The following is a 21,371-nucleotide window of genomic DNA, read 5'->3' as shown; positions in this document are numbered from 1 at the left end:
AGTCACAGGTAGACCAAACTAGGGGCTGCAGGGTTATATGGGACATCTTAGAAGGTAGGCTGGACCATACTTTATTGGTGTAAGACAACCATCAGACTTCACACAGACAGCTAATAATTATTTTTCCCTATTATATCTCATTGGCATGAATACTAAATCACAATATTACGTGTGTGAGGTCCTGTATACTCTTCCTCAATGTAAGTACATATATATATATATATATATATATATATATATATATATATATATATATATGTGTATATTTTTGTATTCTATACACATGGTAAATATTATATTATTTATTATATTATTATAATAAAAACATAATAAACACATGGTAAATTTTATATTTTTTTAACTGATTTCAGTAGTGCCCAACACACAGCCAAGAACTATGTTTCTGTGTTTCTGACGATATTCTTGGAAAATATGTTGAGGTATACATATACTGTATACTGCAATAGGGTTATAAGGTTAATAAGAATGTCTTATCTTGTTGAGTTTATTTTGGGTAAATGTACCCGTTTTGTTATATTGAAGTAATGATGCCTTTATTTCTCAGTAATAAGACCATCTGTTTTCACCCCTTTTATATTCAAGGATGCTTCAATGGTTGGAAGGCATATACTAATCATTTCCTTGCCAAAATCCATTTCCCACTGTAATGATCTCAATACCTAAATAAAAGAAGTGCTTTGTCAGATTTCAGTGACAAAGGTGGGTAGCCCAGCATTCAGAATACTCAGGATTCTATGCTGTACAAGTGACTCATTTGGATGACAGGAGAAGGGTTAATTGAAGCAGCTGTTTGATCTAATAGTCAGGCTCTTTTTCCTTGAACACTTCACTGAGATAGTTTCAGAGTTAGCTTAAGGGTAAGGAAATTATGGCTGATTGTGCTTCACATGGTCCAGGGCAGAAATCAATGTACAGATCAGAGAATTGTTTACTCTAATATAATAATTTATTGCTCTTGCATTTCCTTTGTTCTACAGTTTTTCTCAGTCAATTCTCTTCTCTCTCCAAAATCAATTCTTCAGCAAAGGTTTAACTTGAAATTACCTGGCCTCGTAGCAGATTCTGCTGGGGCCCCACTGCTTTGTATATATTTATGAGAGATAGAAGTTTCTTCTAAGTCCAGGACCCCTGTACTGCAGGTTCCTATACTGGTCACATAGGCTACGATGGGTATAGTTGAGCCTTTCTTTTCACTGCACCTTTGTGACTAGGTGACATCATAGATTATTTTGAAATGTTACAGGATGTGTGTATGGAAGAGTCTAAAAATAAATGTCACTCTTGTCTCCAAGAAAAGTAATGCTTTAAATTTAAAGATAATACATATTATACAATATGATTGCACAGCAGATCTTTTGAGTCAGTGCTTTACCCACTTGAGTTTTTAGAGCAATAACCCATCTCATGCTATAAACCCTTGGGTTCATGTAGAGCATACTTGCCAACTCTCCAGGAAAGTTCGGGAGGCTCCCGAAAATGGGATCAGTCTCCCGGACTCCCGCGAGAGCTGGCCTTTCTCCCGCATCCTAAATTCCGTTGTTAAAATGACGCGATTCACAGAGAATCGCATAATTTTGGTCCCGCCCCCCCGTGACAAAACGTCATTCGACGCGATTCGAGGCGCTCCGCCCCCTCCCGCCCATTAGTCACGCCCCTCTCCCGGACGTCGCCTACTGAAAGTAGGCAAGAATGATGTAGAGTTGTATACATTTTACGTCAAAAACTGTATTTCAGTACATTTTATTAAAACTATTAATGGAGGGGCACAAAGTTGTTTTTTTACTAACTAATTTTAAAAATGTAAGGTTTGTGTGATGATGATCATCTTAAGGTGACTGCAGCACATAATACATTTCCTAATAGGCGTATCTGCAGCTGCTTCCATCTCTGACTTTGCTTCAATTATGTGAACATGCCTTGCTGTGCTTGCCCTGCGCTTGCCCACCTGTTCCCTCCCTCTTCCCTTCTCTCTAAAGATAAGGGCTAATAAGTGTAAGATGCAGCTCAAATTGCATGCGGACGCAAGCGCACAATTTATTGTGTGCTTGTGCAGTGCGGAAATGCGAAAATTATTTTATGCAAATAAAAGAAACGTATGTTCAACTCTACGTGAGTTCCCTGGAGGCTAATGCATACATCCACAGGACTGCCATGGAACTGGCTTATTTGTATTTACTGTACTTAAGAGGTAAAAGTCCCCTAAATGTGCTCACTGTATGAGTGACAATGTTTCTATAGTACATCAGAAGCTGAACACATACTATTTTATTATTGTTTTCTCTTATTAGACTTGGTTGGAATTTATTCATTAATGACGCAAGTGTTGTTCATTCCTTTTCTATGGTTTTATAGCAGTATTACGTGGTACCTTTGTGTGGTAAGAAAACATATCCTAAGAAAACAAATAAAACACAACAAGTGAAATAAATGTGATACATTTTAATAGCGTAACAAAATATTCACAATGCAAATATTTCCGAGCATTGATACCAATTTGTTAGGCAACTGTTTACTTTAGTCTTTCCTCACTGAGGGGTCTTGGTGCTCTGATAGCTATTATTATAATACGTTTTTTGAACCATCAAAGTCAGAGTTGGATGTACCATTGGGAACTGTAAGCGTGTGCCTAGGAATGACATTGGCAAGATGACCCTTGAAGTGGGGTCCTGCCAGTGCAGGAGACTCAGTAGTACCGACCACAGATGGCAGAGGTTGTAGAAGAGGTTAAGTAATGTATACATTCTTCTAAAGAGTCTATAGAGCTAACACTTACAGATAGCGTAAGACTGAGTTATAGTTACAATTTAGGACTATTACAATTAAACCTGTAGAATAACTCAACATGAGTTTTCTTTTAAATTTACTAGTTTGGGGGAGTTATGTCTGAGGAACATGATTTAACAGAAGAGTGCATGCGTTGTGGGTGGTAGTGTCAATACGTTAACATCTATGACAGCAAGGCTCTGGAGTGTTCTAGGTAAAAGGGGTGTGGCTAGCGCATGAGGTGTGGCTTAGAATGCCAATGTGGGTGTGCCTACAAGCTCCAATGTGGTGAATCCAACCGCAAGGTGACTAATTTATGTCACTGTCTGTGTTTTGTTTAGTTTTTTTCGTTCTTTCCACACAAAGGTACTACATACTTCCCACTGTCTAACATGATGCAAAAATTCTGTTTGATGACCAGCAACAGTATGTATTTGTATATAACCATCCAACACAGAGGAAATTTCCTGATAAATCACATATTTCGAATTAAACCCTGTGAAATTAAGTGTAATTTCCATAACTTCCATAAGGTTTTAACTTCAAATATAGAAGGTCCTTATCTTCTGTAATATTATCTAACAAGTCCATTGTACTGAATAGCTGATAAACGGCTTCACTTTCAAATTGCAAATGACTAATATTCAGTAAGTCATATTTTAATGTACTTTTTAATATGAAAATCTGAAAATACATAGAAGTGTCCAATTAATTAAGCTCACCAACCAAAGATGGATTAAGTGGGTCTCATTACTAATTTAAGATTCTATTACTTTCCTGAAATTTCTCAGAAGGATCATTAATTAATAATAATTTCTTTGGGAATCTACAACATGCCCAGATTCTGTCTCTTCTTACAACTTGGAAAAGTTAAACTTTGGCTTTACAACTTTTGTTGAACTCCTATTATCATTTGCCATTGAGAGACAAATAAAAATATTTTAGCACTGTATTTTCCACATTATTATTATTAGTATTAGTAGTAATAGTCACGATCATCATAATGATTATTATCATCATATTATTTATTATTACTATTTTTATTCGATTTTTGTAGACTTTTGCCACATCAAATTTTGTTCTGCAAAAGTCCAAAACCTGCCAGATAATGGTTTATAAAAATCTTTAGAAATACTATAATTAGCTAAATGTTCAAATTGCCCATTGAAGAAATTTTCTAATAGACACTAGATTCCTTTATATACAGTTATCATGCTGTTTTAGCGGATACAGTTATCTCTCTATGTAACAATGTTCTTATACGCTATCCACGGATTATGCATTTTCTTATATAAGCTCCAGATCAAGGACTCTCATTATGATTTTCATTCTTAATGAAGAATTTGCAAAATGCCATTTATAACTCTTAATTAGTGGTTCTCAGGTCTCATTAAGAGCACATAGTTTCAGAGAAATGGTGAATCAATTGCTAGATGACTGTACACGTGTTTGCAGCTGCTGTAACGGTCTTATATAGCAAATTGGTGGTTAGCGTAATTACTGTATATTGTCAGAATTCATCTATAGCTACATGCTTGGAAAAATAGACCACCAGCTTGGTAATTGTACAAAGGTTACCGCAGGAGAGTCTGCTTTGGCAGTGCAGTGGTTACACACATTTACAAATTGATTGACAGGTCTAAACTCGGGCACAGTCAGACTTGACAGTGCATGGCGCAAACAACAAGAACAACCTTCATGCCCTTTCTTGTCTATCTCCCTTTCTCTGGCTGAGAAAGCTTTGGAGTCTGGATTTTCTATGATAGTTTATATCAATTTATGCTAACTTAAAATTAGATACTAATTATGCAGCAGCAAAAGCAGAATAAGATAGAATGTATTGGTATCTGGCAGCCAGCATATACCCACTCCGTTTTTCCCTACATCAGTGAGTCCTGCTTCACTAAAGTAAAATAAATCAATACGGAAGTATACAGTATTGACAGGATCAGAGCCCGGCACTATACTTTACAAAGTCAAAAATATGTGTGAGAGCCTTATGTAGTAGTAGTAGTAGTAGTAGTAATAGTCACGATCATCATCATGATTATTATCATCATATTATTATTTTTACTATTTTTATTAGATTTTTTTTTTACTTTTGCACTCAAGTTCTTTTTGCCACATCAAATTTTGATATTGCACCTGTGTCTCTGGTCTCTGGTGTCCATTAACAAATGAGCGTGATTTTTATTGAGATTAAATCATGACTAATTGCTGGGGCTAATTACAGGAAGTTAGACAATCAAATCTGGCTGTCATTTTGGTGCACCGGTGCTGACCATAGAAGCAGGGCAGCATTCCCAATTCATAATTCTTAAGATGCAAAGTAATTCTCTTACTTATACTAATTTTTACTATTTTTAATACAGAACTTTAAATAAGTACGTTCCTTGCCCAACTCATGTAAATTCACATGTGTCTGCCCTGGTTAAAGAGATAAATGTACAACATTTCTCTAATATCAAAACAGCTTTACCACAGTTCAGGGGTAGAAGTAGGGGAAGACAAAGAGGTACATTGCCTTGGTACAGGCTTGGGGGCAAGGGGCAGAGAGGGGGATAGCAGGTACAAAATACCGGGGCACAGTGGCCTGTGTAGTTGGAGCAGCCAAAAACCTGATGTGTATATGCCCCCTTCAGGGGCTGTGGAAGGTGCCCCAAGAAGTTGCTATTCTGGGTACTTCTGTTGGGGGGTACAATGTCGTCAGGAGTCAAATATGTCTTAGTGGCAGTGCAAATTCTAGATATTAAAACACCCTTATGCAAATCTTGAAGATACAATTCACTTGTATGCTGTTGTTGCATACAGTACATGCCGTTATGGAAAATCCATGTATGACTGAATAATATATAGTAAATCCTAATTAGTGTGGTTTAACAGTAACAAACAAACAGGATCAGTAAGAAAAAGGTGGAAAACATATAATAAATAAATCATATAGTCAAATAAATCTTTTCGCAGGAGTGTATACTGGAACCGTATTTGTCATTGCACAGCTTGCATTGCTAGAAACAGCCCCTGCTGGTGAGCATACAGCAATGTACAGCATCACAAAGTTATACCTGCTAACATAGGTAATCTCTAGGGGCTTCTGAGCATGTATTGTACATCTAAGCACAGTACATGTTGTATATAGACGGAATGAGATACGCTGCTCTCCTACTAAACTTTGTTACAATGTTGTCATGAACATAGAAAACGTACAGTTATTTATAAGGGATGAATCATAACTGCAGTGTAAATATGTTATATCAAATGAATCCATTGATAAGTTCAGCTACTAAAGTGTATAATGTGAAGACAGAAAGTCCGTTGTATGCGTATTTGCACATTCCAGTGTGAGAAGATAGTAGTGTCACCTATGGCAGCTTCAAAGTACTCTTGCTGTGTGATATATCCTGACACAAGTTAGTTTTTGGACACATGGATAGACTTTGTGGGGCTGGTCACAGCTGGACATCTTTGCATCCCAAGGCAGCATTTTGAAGGCCTATGCAGGTATATAGAAATATGAGCTTCAAAGAAAAATGTCTTCATAGTTCATATTTTGGGAAATCCGGGTGGCACTCCATACTGAGGAGCAGAAATCACACCAGGGTTGTGAATGACAGGTACAGGTAGTATCCGGGAACAGCTAAAATTCCATATCTTTGAAAAAGGTATATCACATTGTCAAAATGTCATCATGTTTGGTATCAAAAGATGGACAAAGTCACAAGGGATTTATTAATAATAAAATTGGGTCTGTGTGACACTCCACATAAAAGTTAGGTCACATAGTAGAATTGAGTAGTAAATCAGGCAACATGCAAATGGTGATTAAAAAAAGTATCACAGACACAACCCCTGGGGGCGGGAACAGGTGTGGAAGTGTCTTTAAAAAACTGAGACGAGTTACAATAAATTGTCAGACTTTGGGAAATCAATTCACATTGATAAGCTGTCCATCTTCTTTGCCAATTTCCCATGGCACAGAGTATGCAATTCGTGTGACACTCTGGGGGGTATTCAATTGTTAGCGAGACAGGTGAAAATCCCGCGCTCGAAAAATATTACCGTTAATACGGTAATTACTCGCTGAATTTCAGCTCGGAGCTCCCTGAGCTGCGAGCTGAAATCCAGCGAGTAAATTACGGTATTTACGTGCAAATTACCGTATTAACGGTAATATTTTTTCGAGCACGGAATTTTCACCCGTCTCGCTAACAATTTAATACCCCCCTCTGAATGTAACCCTGTTTATTTTAAACTGTTTTGCTTGTGTATGTTAATCTATTAATCGTTTATTAATTATTATTTTTATCTGAATGCCCTGTACTTTTATATATTAAATCTATAATTTAATATGTTGTGTCCTTGATACTCTAATGAATCCATTAGCATGTTAAGAAGAATATAGCTCGACCAAGTTAACCCTTTGAATGCCAGTGTTTGATTTGTTGATACATTTGATTAACAAGCTGTGTGGGCTTGCATTTACACTTTTGTACCAGTCTGGACGTGTGAAGATTTAACCCTTTGCTTGCTGGTGTGGGTCTTGCTAGTTTGTGGATAGCTAGAAGCCTTTTGTGCCAGTGTGGGATAGTATATTGGGGTCCTATTGCCCTTATTCAATAGGTGGTGGCAAACCTGAAGTGTGTGAGGTGTGAGCGCTGTTTGGGGGCGATTCAGTAGGTCTATAACCTGCGGGCTGGAATCGTGTGACCTCATATAGCAAATACCCCAAAGTCACGGCAGCTGGGAGCGTGTTCGTGACAAATGTAAATTTGTTGTATTGTAAATATTCCTCTTTAAAGCACAGACAAAACATATGAACAGTGTTTAGTATACATAAGTACAAGAATTGAACTTTACAGTCTATCAGTGTTGATAAATAAGAAAATTTTCAAATATTTAAGGTACTGTCCTGCCTAGACATTAGGGGCTGTTGGCAACTATGTCAGGAGGGGGGTATTGGAATAGATTGGTCTGGGATTCCATTAATTTTGCAGAACCCCTGTTTTGCATATTCATATCGGAAGATGGGAACAGGGTAGCATGTGTGATTGCCAGCAGAACAATATTTCTGCATTTATGAACCGTACAACATTTATTTGTTTGTGTCTGAACACACAAAATGATATTCCAATCTTCTGTCCTGTTTCTTTGTTGGAAAACACACAAATGTTCATATTAGAATTGTCACTGTAAAATAACTGTATAAAGGTAGATAAGGATAAGGTCCTCTGTGCTTGGCACATTATTCTGCTCCCTTTGATGGACTGATGTACCCCTGAGTCTTGATGCCTCTGTTGTCGTGATGGGCATAATATACTTGGCATCTTACTGCTACAGATGGAGCTTTGTATGCTGTGAAAGTGGGATTTTTCCTATAAAGGGATTACAGTAATCACAGTTTGATATCCCTTAGATCACTGCTCCTGTGCTGTGTGTCTTTATTGTTGGATATGCTCCAATACAATGGACGTCTCCCAAGATGCGCTCTAAAACCCCAATGGGATTATAATATGAGGTGGAATTCTTGTTACCACATGATTCAGGAGTGATAGGAAAAGAAAGTATTTATCTGATCCTATAAAATTAAAAGACAAAAAGTATTTTTTTTTGTAAAAATACAGTAATGTCTTTTTTAATAGCATCTGATATTATATTAATAATATGCAGACCGTGGGGGACATTTACATATATGGTGCCCACTAACAGTCATCATTTTTTGTTAGAGTATCCCATTATTTGGTGCCCCTAAGGGGCAGTGGTGATCTTTTAGGATGTGTCCTTGTCTAATCAGGGTGTGATTTGTGCATATTAGGGGTTCAATCAATTTAGATCCACAAATTACAAGATATGCCGAACTTAAGAGAATTGAATTTCTGCAGATAATATCCTACAGGCCATAACGAGGGTGTTGCAGCGGCCCAGAGTCAAGTGGGTGTCACAGCCGCCTACCATTTGCTCCATAGTCCAGCATATCTCAGGGAAACTCCAGCCTTCACTGATACATTAATAACGGGCACTGGCAGGCGCAGGCAGGTGCAGGACCTGTGGCGGACGTGTAAATCATATTTTCTCCGTAGGAGGATGGAGGCTCTGTAGACTGAGAGACATCAGGTGCGAGCAGAGCACCCGAGATCGATCAGTGTTTAATAGTCAACCTGATAAAAATCAGTAATATATTTAAGGGACGGTAATGTCTGCTTTAGCAATAATAGACTCTATAAAATGTGGGGGAAATTTGTATTGGAATTGTTTGAGGGAAATAGGCCTGAATTAAATAGGAATGCTATTAATTTAATGTCGGGGCTGGTGGGGATGAAAATAGCTCTGCATATTAAATGGGAATGCTGTTAATTTTTATTGAGGCTACTTGGCAGGAAAAAGGCTTATTAAACATAAACACTATTAATGTAATGTCTGGGGGCCTGATTCATTAAGGAAAGTGAAGTAAAAAAAAATGAGTAAGTAGTCTCCTGGACAAAACCATGTTACAATGCAAGGTGTGCAACTTAGTTTTCTATTTTGCACATAAGTTAAATACTGTCTATTTTTCATGTAGCACACAAATATCAACTTTACATTTCAATGTACAAATAAGCTATCAAGTATTTGTGTACTACATGAATAAATAGACAGTATTTAACCCTTGTGCAAATAGAAAACTAGTTTGCACCCCTTGCATTATAACATGGTTTTGTCCAGGAGACTACTTGCTCAAACTTACTTTCCTTAATGAATCAGGCCCTGGCTGGTTGGGGAAAATAGAAATATTTATTAATTGCGAATGCTATTAATTTAATTTTAGGGCTGGCTGGGGAAAGAGGCCTATCCTTCCAGGATCTAGTCAAGCTGCAACTGTGCTTAAGACACTAGCAGCAGCACCAGGTAGTCTAAGCTGCGAGAACAGGTAGAAATCACTCTGTGCTAACATGTTAAAGTGAATTGAGAACTCTCCTTCCCTGTCATATGGGAGCCATGAAGCTCTGAAATGCTGCATGCAAGGTAGGAGTGTTCCCCATTCATATTTAAATGTGGGAGGCTGTGAATGAGGTCAAATATTTAAATTCTCACTGAAGCAGCCCTAGGGGTAAATGTAATAAGCTCCGGGTTCTTCAACACCCGCGAGTTCAGCGTCTTCGGCGTTTAAATTTAAAACCGTGCTGCCTTGTAAAGGGAAACTTCCCTTTACAAGGCAGCGGCGCTTTAATTTTAAACGCCGAAGACGCCGAACTCACGGGTGTTGAAGAACCCGGAGCTTAATACATTTACCCCCTAGTGTCATTTGCTTAATGATCTTCTGGTGGCAAGACACAGGGGCAACTGTTCAATCTTGACTTCTCTGCAGCATTCAATACCATAGATCACAGGATTCTATTAGAGGGCCTGGATTTCTGTGGACTGGATGGCACAGTACTTGCTTGGTTCAAATCCTTTCTCACTGGCAGGTCACAGAAGGTCTCATCAGGAGTACACTCATCTGCAGGAAAGTCCCTGCCATGCAGCCCTCCACAAGGCTCTATCCTACCTCCCATGCTATTTTCAGTAGGCATGTCTCCATTGAGTGGAATAATCTGACATCATGGCGAGGACTACCACTGCTATACAGATGATACTCAGCTGTACATGTCCTTTGCTCCAGCTACTAAGAACCCAATATAAATCCTCAATGTCTGTCTAGCTGAGCTCTAGGAATGGATGAATGCCAGTTGGATGAGGTTGAATCCTGCTAAAACAGAGGTTCTTATGTTGGGAACTCACTGTCAAATGACAAGACTACAGCTGGGTCAAACAACTGAGATTAAGCTTAGGGGTTCTAAACCGGCAAACTCTGATCATGTACTGAATCTTTTTATTGTTCTTGATTGTGACTTGACACTTAAACACCAGAGGCCTGATTCATTAGTGAAAATAAGGCAAAAAAAAATGAGTACATTTTCTCCTGATCAAACCATGTTACAATGCTAGGGGTGCAAATTAGTTTATTATTTTCGTCATAAGTTAAATACTGGAGGTTTTTTTCACGTAGCACACAAATGCTTGGTAGATTTATTTTTACACTGAAATATAAACTTGATCTAGGACAGACCCTACTTCAACTATAAATCTGCCATCACATTTTAAATTTAAATTCCCCTCCAATGCAACATGGTTTTGTCAAGGTGCAATGTTACTCCTTTTTTTATGCATTACTTTCCTTAATGAATTAAGCCCCAGGTGTCAGATTTGATCAAATCTTTATTCTTTCAACTGGGGAACATTGGCAAAATCAAGCATTCCATTCCCTCAGAAGATCTTCCTACAGTCATAAATGTATTTGTATCCTCATGCTTGGACTACTGCAATGCACTTTACCTGGGTCTTCCAGAAAACGAATTGCACCACCTGCAGCTGGTACAAAATGCAGCAGCTAGGCTGTCAAATAACCCGCCTGTTGCTGCCACATAATGCTTGTTCTTCTCTCCCTATCTGGCTGCCTTTAAGATGGCGAATCTTATTCAAGATTGTCTTATTTACATTCAAAACCCTACATAATCAGGATCCTAGATTCTTTAAGCAGCTTCTGATTACTTACACTCCCATTTGCCTACTTCGATACGGAGATGAAGGACTACTAACTGTACCACTTTGTGTGTGTGTGTGTGTGTGTGTGTGTATGTATGTATGCAATATGTGTATATATATATATATATATATATATATATATATATATATATATATATATATATATACACACACTATCTGATTAAAAGTACACCACCAAACTTTCACGAATTGGAAGGGAACCTATTAGGTTCCCTCCCTCATGTGTTCAATATGGTTTAACAGCAGAATTGTTTAATGTGTTCCCCCCACTATGTACCCCCTCAACCCTTCCCCTTTTAATTTTGTGTCCTTTCCTTACCCCCCATCCCTTTCTTCTTTCTGTACCCCATAATTTTTGAAAAATTAATAATAAAAATACTATTGAAGTTAAAAGTACACCACCAGAGGTGTATAAAATCAAGCACCTGGTCATGCAGTCTACGTTTGCAAACATTTGTGATACAAAATGAGTTGTTCTGCAGAGCTCAGTGACATTAGGAGTGGTACTGTGATGAGATGCCACCTTTGCAATAAGACAGTTCATGAAATTTCATGCCTGCTGGATATTCCATGGTCAACTGTAAGTGATATTACTAGATAGTTGAAAAGCGAAAGACCACATAAAATCACAGAGCAGGGTCGACGACTGCTAAGGCACATGGTGCGTAAAAGTCCCCTGATTCCGTAGCTGAAAAGTTCCGAACTTACACTGCCATTAATGTAAACATAAAAACTGTGCAGCAGGAGCTTAATGGAATGGGTTTCTATGGACAAACAGCTTCATGCAAGCCTCACATCACTAAGACCAATGTCAGGCATCAGATGGAGTAGTGTAAAGCACACTGGCACTGGACTGTGGTGCAATGGAAACGTGTTCTGTGGAGTGAGGAATCACGCTTCTCTGTTTGGCAGTCAGATGGGCAAGTCTGTGTTTGGTGGATGCCAGGAGAACGTTACCTGCCTGCCTGCATTATGTTAACTGTGAAGTTTGGTGGGGGAGGGATAATGGTATGGGGCTGTTTATCAGGGTTTGGGCTAGGCCCCTTATCTCCAGTGAAGGGCAATCTCAATGCTTCAGCATACCAAGTCTTTTTGGACAATGCTATGCTTCAAACTTTTTGGAAACAGTTTGGGGAAGGCCCTTTTCTATTCAAACATGACTGTGCCCCAGTGCACAAAGCAAGGACTACAAAGACATGGTTTGATGAGTTTGGTGTGGAAAAAGTTGACTGGCCTGCACAGAGCCCTGACCTCAGCCCCATTGAACACCTTTGGGATGAACTGAAATGCAGATTGCCAGGACTTCTCGTCCAACATCAGTGCTGGGCCTCATAAATGCTCTAAAGAATGAATGGGCACAAATTCCCACAGAAACACTCCAACATCTTGTGGAAAGCCTTCCAAGAAGAGTGGAAACTGTTCTCGCTTCAAAACGGGGACCAACTCTATATTAAATTATATGTATTTGTATACAATGTCATTACAGTCCCTGTTGGTGTAATGGTCAATGGTCAATCGCAAATATATATATATATATATATATATAAACATATATATATATATATATATATATATATATATATATATATATATATATATATATTGGCCTCAGCTTTTTTTGCTTTGTCACTCCTACCCTTTTGCACTCACTGCCACACACAACCCTGAGGACTCCTCTCTTGAAATAGACTCAATACTTATCTGTTTACTAAATCATTTAATTAATGCACCTCTTTTTTAAGAATACCCATTGCTTAGCTCTCTTTTCTGTACACCGTTAATCGTTAATATGTTTATTTTTATCATGCATTTTTATTCTGCAAATGTAAAGTGCTTTGAGTCCCACTGGGAGAGAAGTGCTATGTAAATGTAGTTTTTTACCACATATTCACTAAATTATTTACCAGTTGTAACTATTAATATGTACAAGACATGTTTTTTAATTACCTCTTTATTTCACCAACAGAAATAGATGAAGAACGGATCCCAAACCATTTGCAAAAGGTATGTTTTTAAATGTAAGATAGTGTAAGTAGACTGTATTAACCTCTGAGAAATGTTTCTTAGTCACATGATCTGGTGCGAGATAAAATCGCTGCATGCTGTATTATTCTGTCAGCCTGATATCTCCCTACGTGTAGAGTGTTGCTTGACGACTGTGCCCCAGAGAATAGAAGTGCATGGAGTGATTTCTATGCCGCACAGGATAAAATTACAGTTTACTGATTTATGTGCTTCAGAGTTTTAGGATTTGATATTAGAGAAGTGCTCATGAGAATTACTCTGGAAAAATAGAATTATCTTAATATATGAGTTTATACATGTCTTCCAGCTTTCTCCCAGTGGTTAATAAATGAGAAGTCAAAGAATAATTAGCATGCTTCAAAAATATTTAACAATAGAATGGGATAGTTGTAACAATTTCGGAAGCACTTTGCAATAAGTAACTGGGGCAGAGTTACTGATTATCCTTCAATTTCAACCAACATTTGATTTTTGCATAGAGCAGATACTAGTGAATCTTTAACATTGTTTTATGCTGCTGGATGAGAAATAGCAGCACTAACATAATTGTATAAATGTATATATGGCATGTGACTAATGGAAATATTCTCACCAGTTCTAAGAGAACTATTGGGTTTATGAGGGATGGAACATATATCCAATAATGTATTTGTATTAATGTTGTTGGTGCTTTGTTTAAGACATCCAATTCTTTAGATACCCAGGTAAATTGTTTAAGACCTGCTCAGTTTAGCTAAACTACTGGCATTTTGCATTTTTAACTGACAACTACCCACATTTACTTGTTTTTGATTATATTTGTGCTGTGTAAAGGGTTTGTCATGTTTTAAGATAATGAATCCATTTAGAGATTCAGTATTTTTGCCGTTACCTGATTTCAGCTGCTGTCACAAGAGAAGAAGCTTCTGATTTTTCTCTTGGAAATAGTGGCTGGAAGCAGGTGACAATAGACATGTAGGGGAGCAAGGGACCACCGCTAAAGTACCAGTGAGAGGTCATTATTGTAATTTTGTCATTGTTATAGTAGTTTGGATATTGAATAATAAGATATACATTTAGGTACCTCTAAGTGTACCTACAATGAAAATGTTATTTTAATAGGCTAAGGAGCTTCATGAAAGAGCAGTAGGAAGCATGAGAATAACAGAGTGTGAGATAAAGTCATGTGTTCCTATTGATTACATTGCTTGCTAATAACCTTTGCCTCCATTCTAAAAATGGCACAATGATTAATTCCTTCACCACAGTTAAACTGGGAATGTCAAACTGATGTCTGACACCATAGTTACCTTTCTGTCTTTCTTCTTACAGTCTACACTATCTATGTCCCCACATCAGAGGAAAAAAGTAACGCGCACAACACCTACTATGAAAGGTACTAAGTTACTAACTGCATGCTAAGAACTTCTGTGTGTGTGTGTGTGTGTGTGTGTGTGTGTGTGTGTGTGTCTTTGTCTTTATGTCAGGGCCATCTTTTCCATTGGGCACGATGGGCAGGTGCCCGGGGGCCCCACAGGCAAGGGGGCCCCATAGACAATCCTGCAAAAAAAAAAAAAAATCATGTAAATATATCTATATCTATATCTCTCTCTCTCTCTCTCTCTCTCTCTCTCTCTCTTTATATATATATATATATATATATATATATATATATAGCTATATATGATACACATATATAGAGGTAGGGGCCCCGCTGCACTGTTTTGCCCGGAGGCCCATAGTGTTGTTAAGGTGGCCCTGCTTTATGCGTGTGTATGTTTTTGTCTTTATGTGTGTGTGTGTGTGTGTGTGTGTGTGTGTATGTTTTTGATCATTATCAATGTACATTTTCCCAACAGATCACATACATTTATCTATTGAACCATACTCTCTGCCAATAAATATTAATGTACACAAACTAGAATAAGATCATGTAGTGAAAACGCAACGCATACAAAGCATTAGAGTGCAGTTGGTCAGACTTACAGCACGGGGACAAAATACCCCCATGGAAAAACCTTCAGTGCCTGTGGATGTCTCTGGAAATCAAGGACTTTCGAGCTATTTACAATTGGATGTCTTGGTTTCTAAAACATAACATGTTGTGTCACAAAATTTCCGGAAAGAAGACTATTGTTCTTGAAATTCATATAGAACTTCAAGATTCTGGTGACAACACTCCATGTTGAAAGCAGTCCTAGTAAAAATAGTGAGGGTGAGAAAGGGGCACACAAAGTGGAAAATTATAATGAACTATAAAAACAACACTTTTTACAAAACATATTACAAAATATGCACATAAGTGACTCCACTACAGGAGCAGTCACTCCTATGTACACCATCTATGAGTCAGTCCATGTCAATACTTTACCTTTGGGTATTCAGAGAATGACACAGGCAAGTGCTGATGGATGAAGCACTCTACCTGTAGGTTGTAGTATCATTCTTCAGAGGTAGGTTAAGCATTTACTACAAGTGAAGCCATGTAAATGGTATTCTCAGAATACCTGCAATGAAGTAAATTATTTGTAAATTGGCAAATAACAGCATTCATAAAAGTTTCTGTCTCATGATAGACTGGATGTACAGATACAGATTAACAACATATTGTGGAGCACCTAAACATCTGCATTTATATTTCTTTGTGATACATATTTACGGGACATGGAAAAAGGCTACTGTGATAGATATAATGATATGTCAGTTAATGAGTTCAGACTGTCAGTCTAGGATGGATGTAATTCTGGTGCCCCGAGAGCCTTGCAGCGCTGTGCGGCTCCTCACACGACCAGTTACTACAGTAGAGAAGTCACAGTTCATTTTGCTCGTACCTCTCTATGTATGAAATTAAAATCTGCGCAAAGTGCCCTCGGAATCTCTGATATCCGGCCTGAAATCTCTGCTCATCTTTTCTTGTACCTCCTAGAGGTGCAAACAGATATGAGCAGAGATTCTTCTACTGTAGTATCTGATAGTTTATACCATACTTGCCAACTCTCCCAGAAAGTCCGGGAGACTCCCGAAATTCGGGTCAGTCTCCCGGGATCCCGTGAGAGCTGGCATTTCTCCCGCATCCTGGAATTCCCTTGTTAAAATGACACGATTCACAGAGAATCGCAACATTTTGGCCAAATTGACGCGATCCGAGGCGCCCCGCCCCCTCCCGCCCATTAGTCACACCCCTCTCCCGGATGTATGGTTTATACAGTCGGAGCACCATTCCCCCCCCTATGAGGCGTGAGCAAAATGAGCTGTGATTTCAACCCTTATTTCCATACATTCTTATGACCTGTGCTTTTCGCTGATTATGTTGACGGTGTTTGACCCACACTTGTGTTATATTATGTTGTTGGGGGTGAGGCCTTCTGAAGGGTAAAGGTAAAATTAATCTGATTAGCAATCCCCATTAAATAAATGTTATAAAATTATAACAGCATACTGAAAATAAGTTTAGAAGGGGTAAATGCCTTTGTGCTGTATGTGCTCATCTAGTTATAAAATTATGTTCTGAGGCATAAATTGTGTAAAATATCTAACAAACAAAATTTCTGTTAGAATACACCACTGCTAAATACGTTTCCAAACATGTACGTATACTTTGAGGCAGTATTCGAATTGGAAATTTAGAATTGGTGGTATGGAAAATGTATATGAATGGAATCTTGGAATCTGATAGTTTTCAGTGAAGGCAGTAGCAGAAGTGGCGGTATGGCGTACCACCGTATACCAGCCCACCAACCACTGCTTTGCGGAGATAAACAGAGCAGAGAAATAAAATATTCCTTACATGGGGCTTGAAGCAATTTAGCAATTTTCAAATGTACATCTGATCTTACAAATCCATTAGAGAGTGGATGAGTCACCTCTTGTGAGAGGGGAAGCAATCTCCATTGTATAAAAGCAAAATAGAAAAATATATGTCACCCGGTGCTGAGTCTTGGGAAGTCTCAGTAAGTGTGCTGAGCATTAACAGCTTAAAAAATAGATGATGACTGTGACTCTGCCAGTAGACAATGGTGCATCCTCTCTGTCATTGTGTCAATATAATATCCATGCTGACTCTCATAAAGATACCAATAATAACAGTTTGTCTATCAATACCATTTATAATTCTACTTGTACATTTTGTCTGTATTACTGCTAAATGCACTGTCACTTTCTGCTGAGTTTTATTGTGTCATGTATTTATTTTATCATATACAACCATAACAGTGGAAAGGGTACAGACCAACAGAAAAAAATATTTTTAACCAGATATGTTCAAGATGAATTTAAACCACTTTTATTGAGCCACAAGCAATGGTTCAACTATAGGTCTATGCCATGACCCACATTTATTAGACAGTAATACCCCATTCACACTGCCTAAAAGACCCATGTTTTTGCCAGGGCGAGCCCCGATGACCCGGGTCGAGGCTCAGTGTGAATGGGTCCAGGGGCATCTACCTGGATCGGCTGACCTGGGAATTAGTCCCGGGCCTCTTGGAGGGTTATTCTCGAATCCGACCCGGGAAGCCACCGGTGTGAACAGTGAGACCTGGTTTTTCAACCCGTGTCTCGCCGAACACCATTGAAAAGTAAAAAAAAAATAAATCATCAAGATGAGAGCTCTGATTGGCTCCTCTTGTGATGTTGTCAGGGAGACCCGTGCAGACCCGAGTTCAGTATGAACACGGTCTACCCAGAATTTGCTAGGGTGGGAGGCTCTACCCCACTGAAATATCCTGGAATCATATACCCGGGATATTGCAGGGGCGGCAATCTGAAAAGGGTATGAGGGACAGTAAGGGACATTTCAGAAAAGCGTTTCAAAGGTGTCACGTAACCACACATACACTGGCACTTAGATGTGATTATAGATTCACTATTAGTGTTTACACAGTTAGCAAACACTAGTGCCTAGGCTCTGTGCATTACATTATGCCAATGTAGGAGGAGGGAGGCTCCATTTTTTAAAAATTGCTCTGTCAGACAGGTCCCTAAATATAGAAAGTGAAATATAATAAGGATTAAACTGGAACTAGGACACAAAAATCCATTCTGATGACAAAGTAAAGGATATTTATCACACCACTAGGACAAGCTTCATTATACTGGCAGGGCAGCACGGTGGCTAAGTAAATAGCACTTCTGTCTCACAGCACTGGGGTCATGAGTTCAATTCCCAACCATGACCTTACGTGTGTGGAGTTTGTATGTTCTCCCTGTGTTTGCGTGGGTTTCCTCCGGGTGCTCCGGTTTCCTCCCACACTTCAAAAACATACTGGTAGGTTAATTGGCTGTTATCAGAATTGACCTAGTCTCTCTCTCTGCCTGTCTGTATGTTAGGGAATTTAGACTGTGGGGCAGGGACTGATGTGAATGAGTTCTCTGTATGGCGCTATATAAATACATGGTGATGATGATGATGAAGGGCACTACCTTATAGTTCTTGGGCATTGGGCTTGAATCTTCATGGCATTTGCATTCACGTGGTTTTCTCCAAGATTTTTCCCTTGACATAGTACTAGATTCACTGACTCCCAACTAAATTTGTCCAGGTTTTAGAGTGCTTGTGTGTCTGTGGTAGGCAAATAAGATTGTAAGTGCCACAGCCGTAGGGACTGATGAGTCTATATACAGTTGATTGTACAGTTTTGGGAAATGTGTTGTGTGATATAAACATAGGATTGAAAAAGAATGCAGAAAACATAGCGATCTCCTGTCTACTATTGTGTATAAAGATGATTGTTCAACAAAATGTTTTCAAGACTGAAAGGGTTATTTGCTAACCTAGGTGCAAGTACAGTAAACCAAAGCAACCAATCAGAAATTAACTAGGGATGTGCACCGGCGACTTTTGAGGTCTCGTGTTTTGTGTTTTGGATCCGGATTTTCGTTATTTTTGAGGTTCGGATTTGTCTCGCAAAACACTTGACGAAAGGTCTCGGTTCGGATTTAAGGTATTGGATTCGGATTTTTTTTGAAAAAAACATAAAAAGTTTAAAAATCAAGTTTTTGGGCTTATTTTCACTCCTAGGCTATTATTAACCTCAATAACATTCAATAACAAGCATTTCCACTAATTTACAGTGTATTCTGAACACCTCACAATATAGTTATTAGTCCAAAACGTTGCAACAAGGTATCTTTCTGGACTGCGTAGAGGAGTGGGTCACCACAATATATTAAAAACCCTGAACTTTTATGATTCGCACCAATAATTGTACCTGGACTGCGTAGAGGAGTGGGTCACCACAATATATATTAAAAACCCTGAACTTTTATGAATCGCACCAATAAATGTACCTGGACTGCGTAGAGGAGTGGGTCACCACAATATATATTAAAAACCCTGAACTTTTATGAATCGCACCAATAAATGTACCTGGACTGCGTAGAGGAGTGGGTCACCACAATATATTAAAAACCCTGAACTTGTATGATTCGCACCAATAATTGTACCTGGACTGCGTAGAGGAGTGGGTCACCACAATATCTTAAAAACCCTGAACTTTTATGATTCGCACCAATAATTGTACCTGGACTGCGTAGAGGAGTGGGTGACCACAATATCTTAAAAACCCTGAACTTTTATGATTCGCACCAATAATTGTACCTGGACTGCGTAGAGGAGTGGGTCACCACAATATCTTAAAAACCCTGAACTTTTATGATTCGCACCAATAATTGTACCTGGACTGCGTAGAGGAGTGGGTCACCACAATATCTTAAAAACCCTGAACTTTTATGATTCGCACCAATAATTGTACCTGGACTGCGTAGAGGAGTGGGTCACCACAATATCTTAAAAACCCTGAACTTTTATGATTCGCACCAATAATTGTACCTGGACTGCGTAGAGGAGTGGGTCACCACAATATATTAAAAACCCTGAACTTTTATGATTCGCACCAATAATTGTACCTGGACTGCGTAGAGGAGTGGGTCACCACAATATCTTAAAAACCCTGAACTTTTATGATTCGCACCAATAAATGTACCTGGACTGCGTAGAGGAGTGGGTCACCACAATATATATAATAAGAAAACCATCAACTTGTATGATTCGCACCAATAAATGTACCTGGACTGCGTAGAGGAGTGGGTCACCACAATATATATTAAAAACCCTGAACTTTTATGAATCGCACCAATAAATGTACCTGGACTGCGTAGAGGAGTGGGTCACCACAATATATTAAAAACCCTGAACTTGTATGATTCACACCAATAATTGTACCTGGACTGCGTAGAGGAGTGGGTCACCACAATATCTTAAAAACCCTGAACTTTTATGATTCGCACCAATAATTGTACCTGGACTGCGTAGAGGAGTGGGTCACCACAATATCTTAAAAACCCTGAACTTTTATGATTCGCACCAATAATTGTACCTGGACTGCGTAGAGGAGTGGGTCACCACAATATCTTAAAAACCCTGAACTTTTATGATTCGCACCAATAATTGTACCTGGACTGCGTAGAGGAGTGGGTCACCACAATATCTTAAAAACCCTGAACTTTTATGATTCGCACCAATAATTGTACCTGGACTGCGTAGAGGAGTGGGTCACCACAATATCTTAAAAACCCTGAACTTTTATGATTCGCACCAATAATTGTACCTGGACTGCGTAGAGGAGTGGGTCACCACAATATATTAAAAACCCTGAACTTTTATGATTCGCACCAATAATTGTACCTGGACTGCGTAGAGGAGTGGGTCACCACAATATCTTAAAAACCCTGAACTTTTATGATTCGCACCAATAATTGTACCTGGACTGCGTAGAGGAGTGGGCACTGGGCACCACAATAAAATATATAAAAAACCTTCAACAGATCTGCATTACACTACACATACGGCTGCTCCTCCATCCTCTCCATCATATACATGTTGGAGTTTTAGCGTGTGACAACCTCTTGTTTTTGATAATGTCAGTGCATTTTGAATATTTTTCAATTTGCCCCACACCACTGAATGTACTTTATCTATGATACGCAATACGCATCTATCTATC

The 21,371-nt window shown here is 38.7% G+C and overlaps 1 protein-coding gene across 1 annotated transcript in view; it reads left to right on the top strand.

The window, feature by feature from the left end:
• Positions 1-21,371, top strand: part of PPP1R1A (protein phosphatase 1 regulatory inhibitor subunit 1A) — a 122,736-nt gene that overhangs the window by 70,844 nt on the left and 30,521 nt on the right. Inside the window, exons 3-4 of the mRNA XM_075199253.1 lie at positions 13,331-13,368; positions 14,701-14,764. Of these exons, the coding sequence (XP_075055354.1) occupies positions 13,331-13,368; positions 14,701-14,764 (102 nt within the window). The remainder of the gene's footprint in view (positions 1-13,330; positions 13,369-14,700; positions 14,765-21,371) is intronic.

Source organism: Mixophyes fleayi, chromosome 2, assembly GCF_038048845.1.
Source record: "Mixophyes fleayi isolate aMixFle1 chromosome 2, aMixFle1.hap1, whole genome shotgun sequence".
NCBI lineage: Eukaryota > Metazoa > Chordata > Amphibia > Anura > Limnodynastidae > Mixophyes > Mixophyes fleayi.
This window is presented reverse-complemented; position numbering and strand designations above follow the sequence as displayed.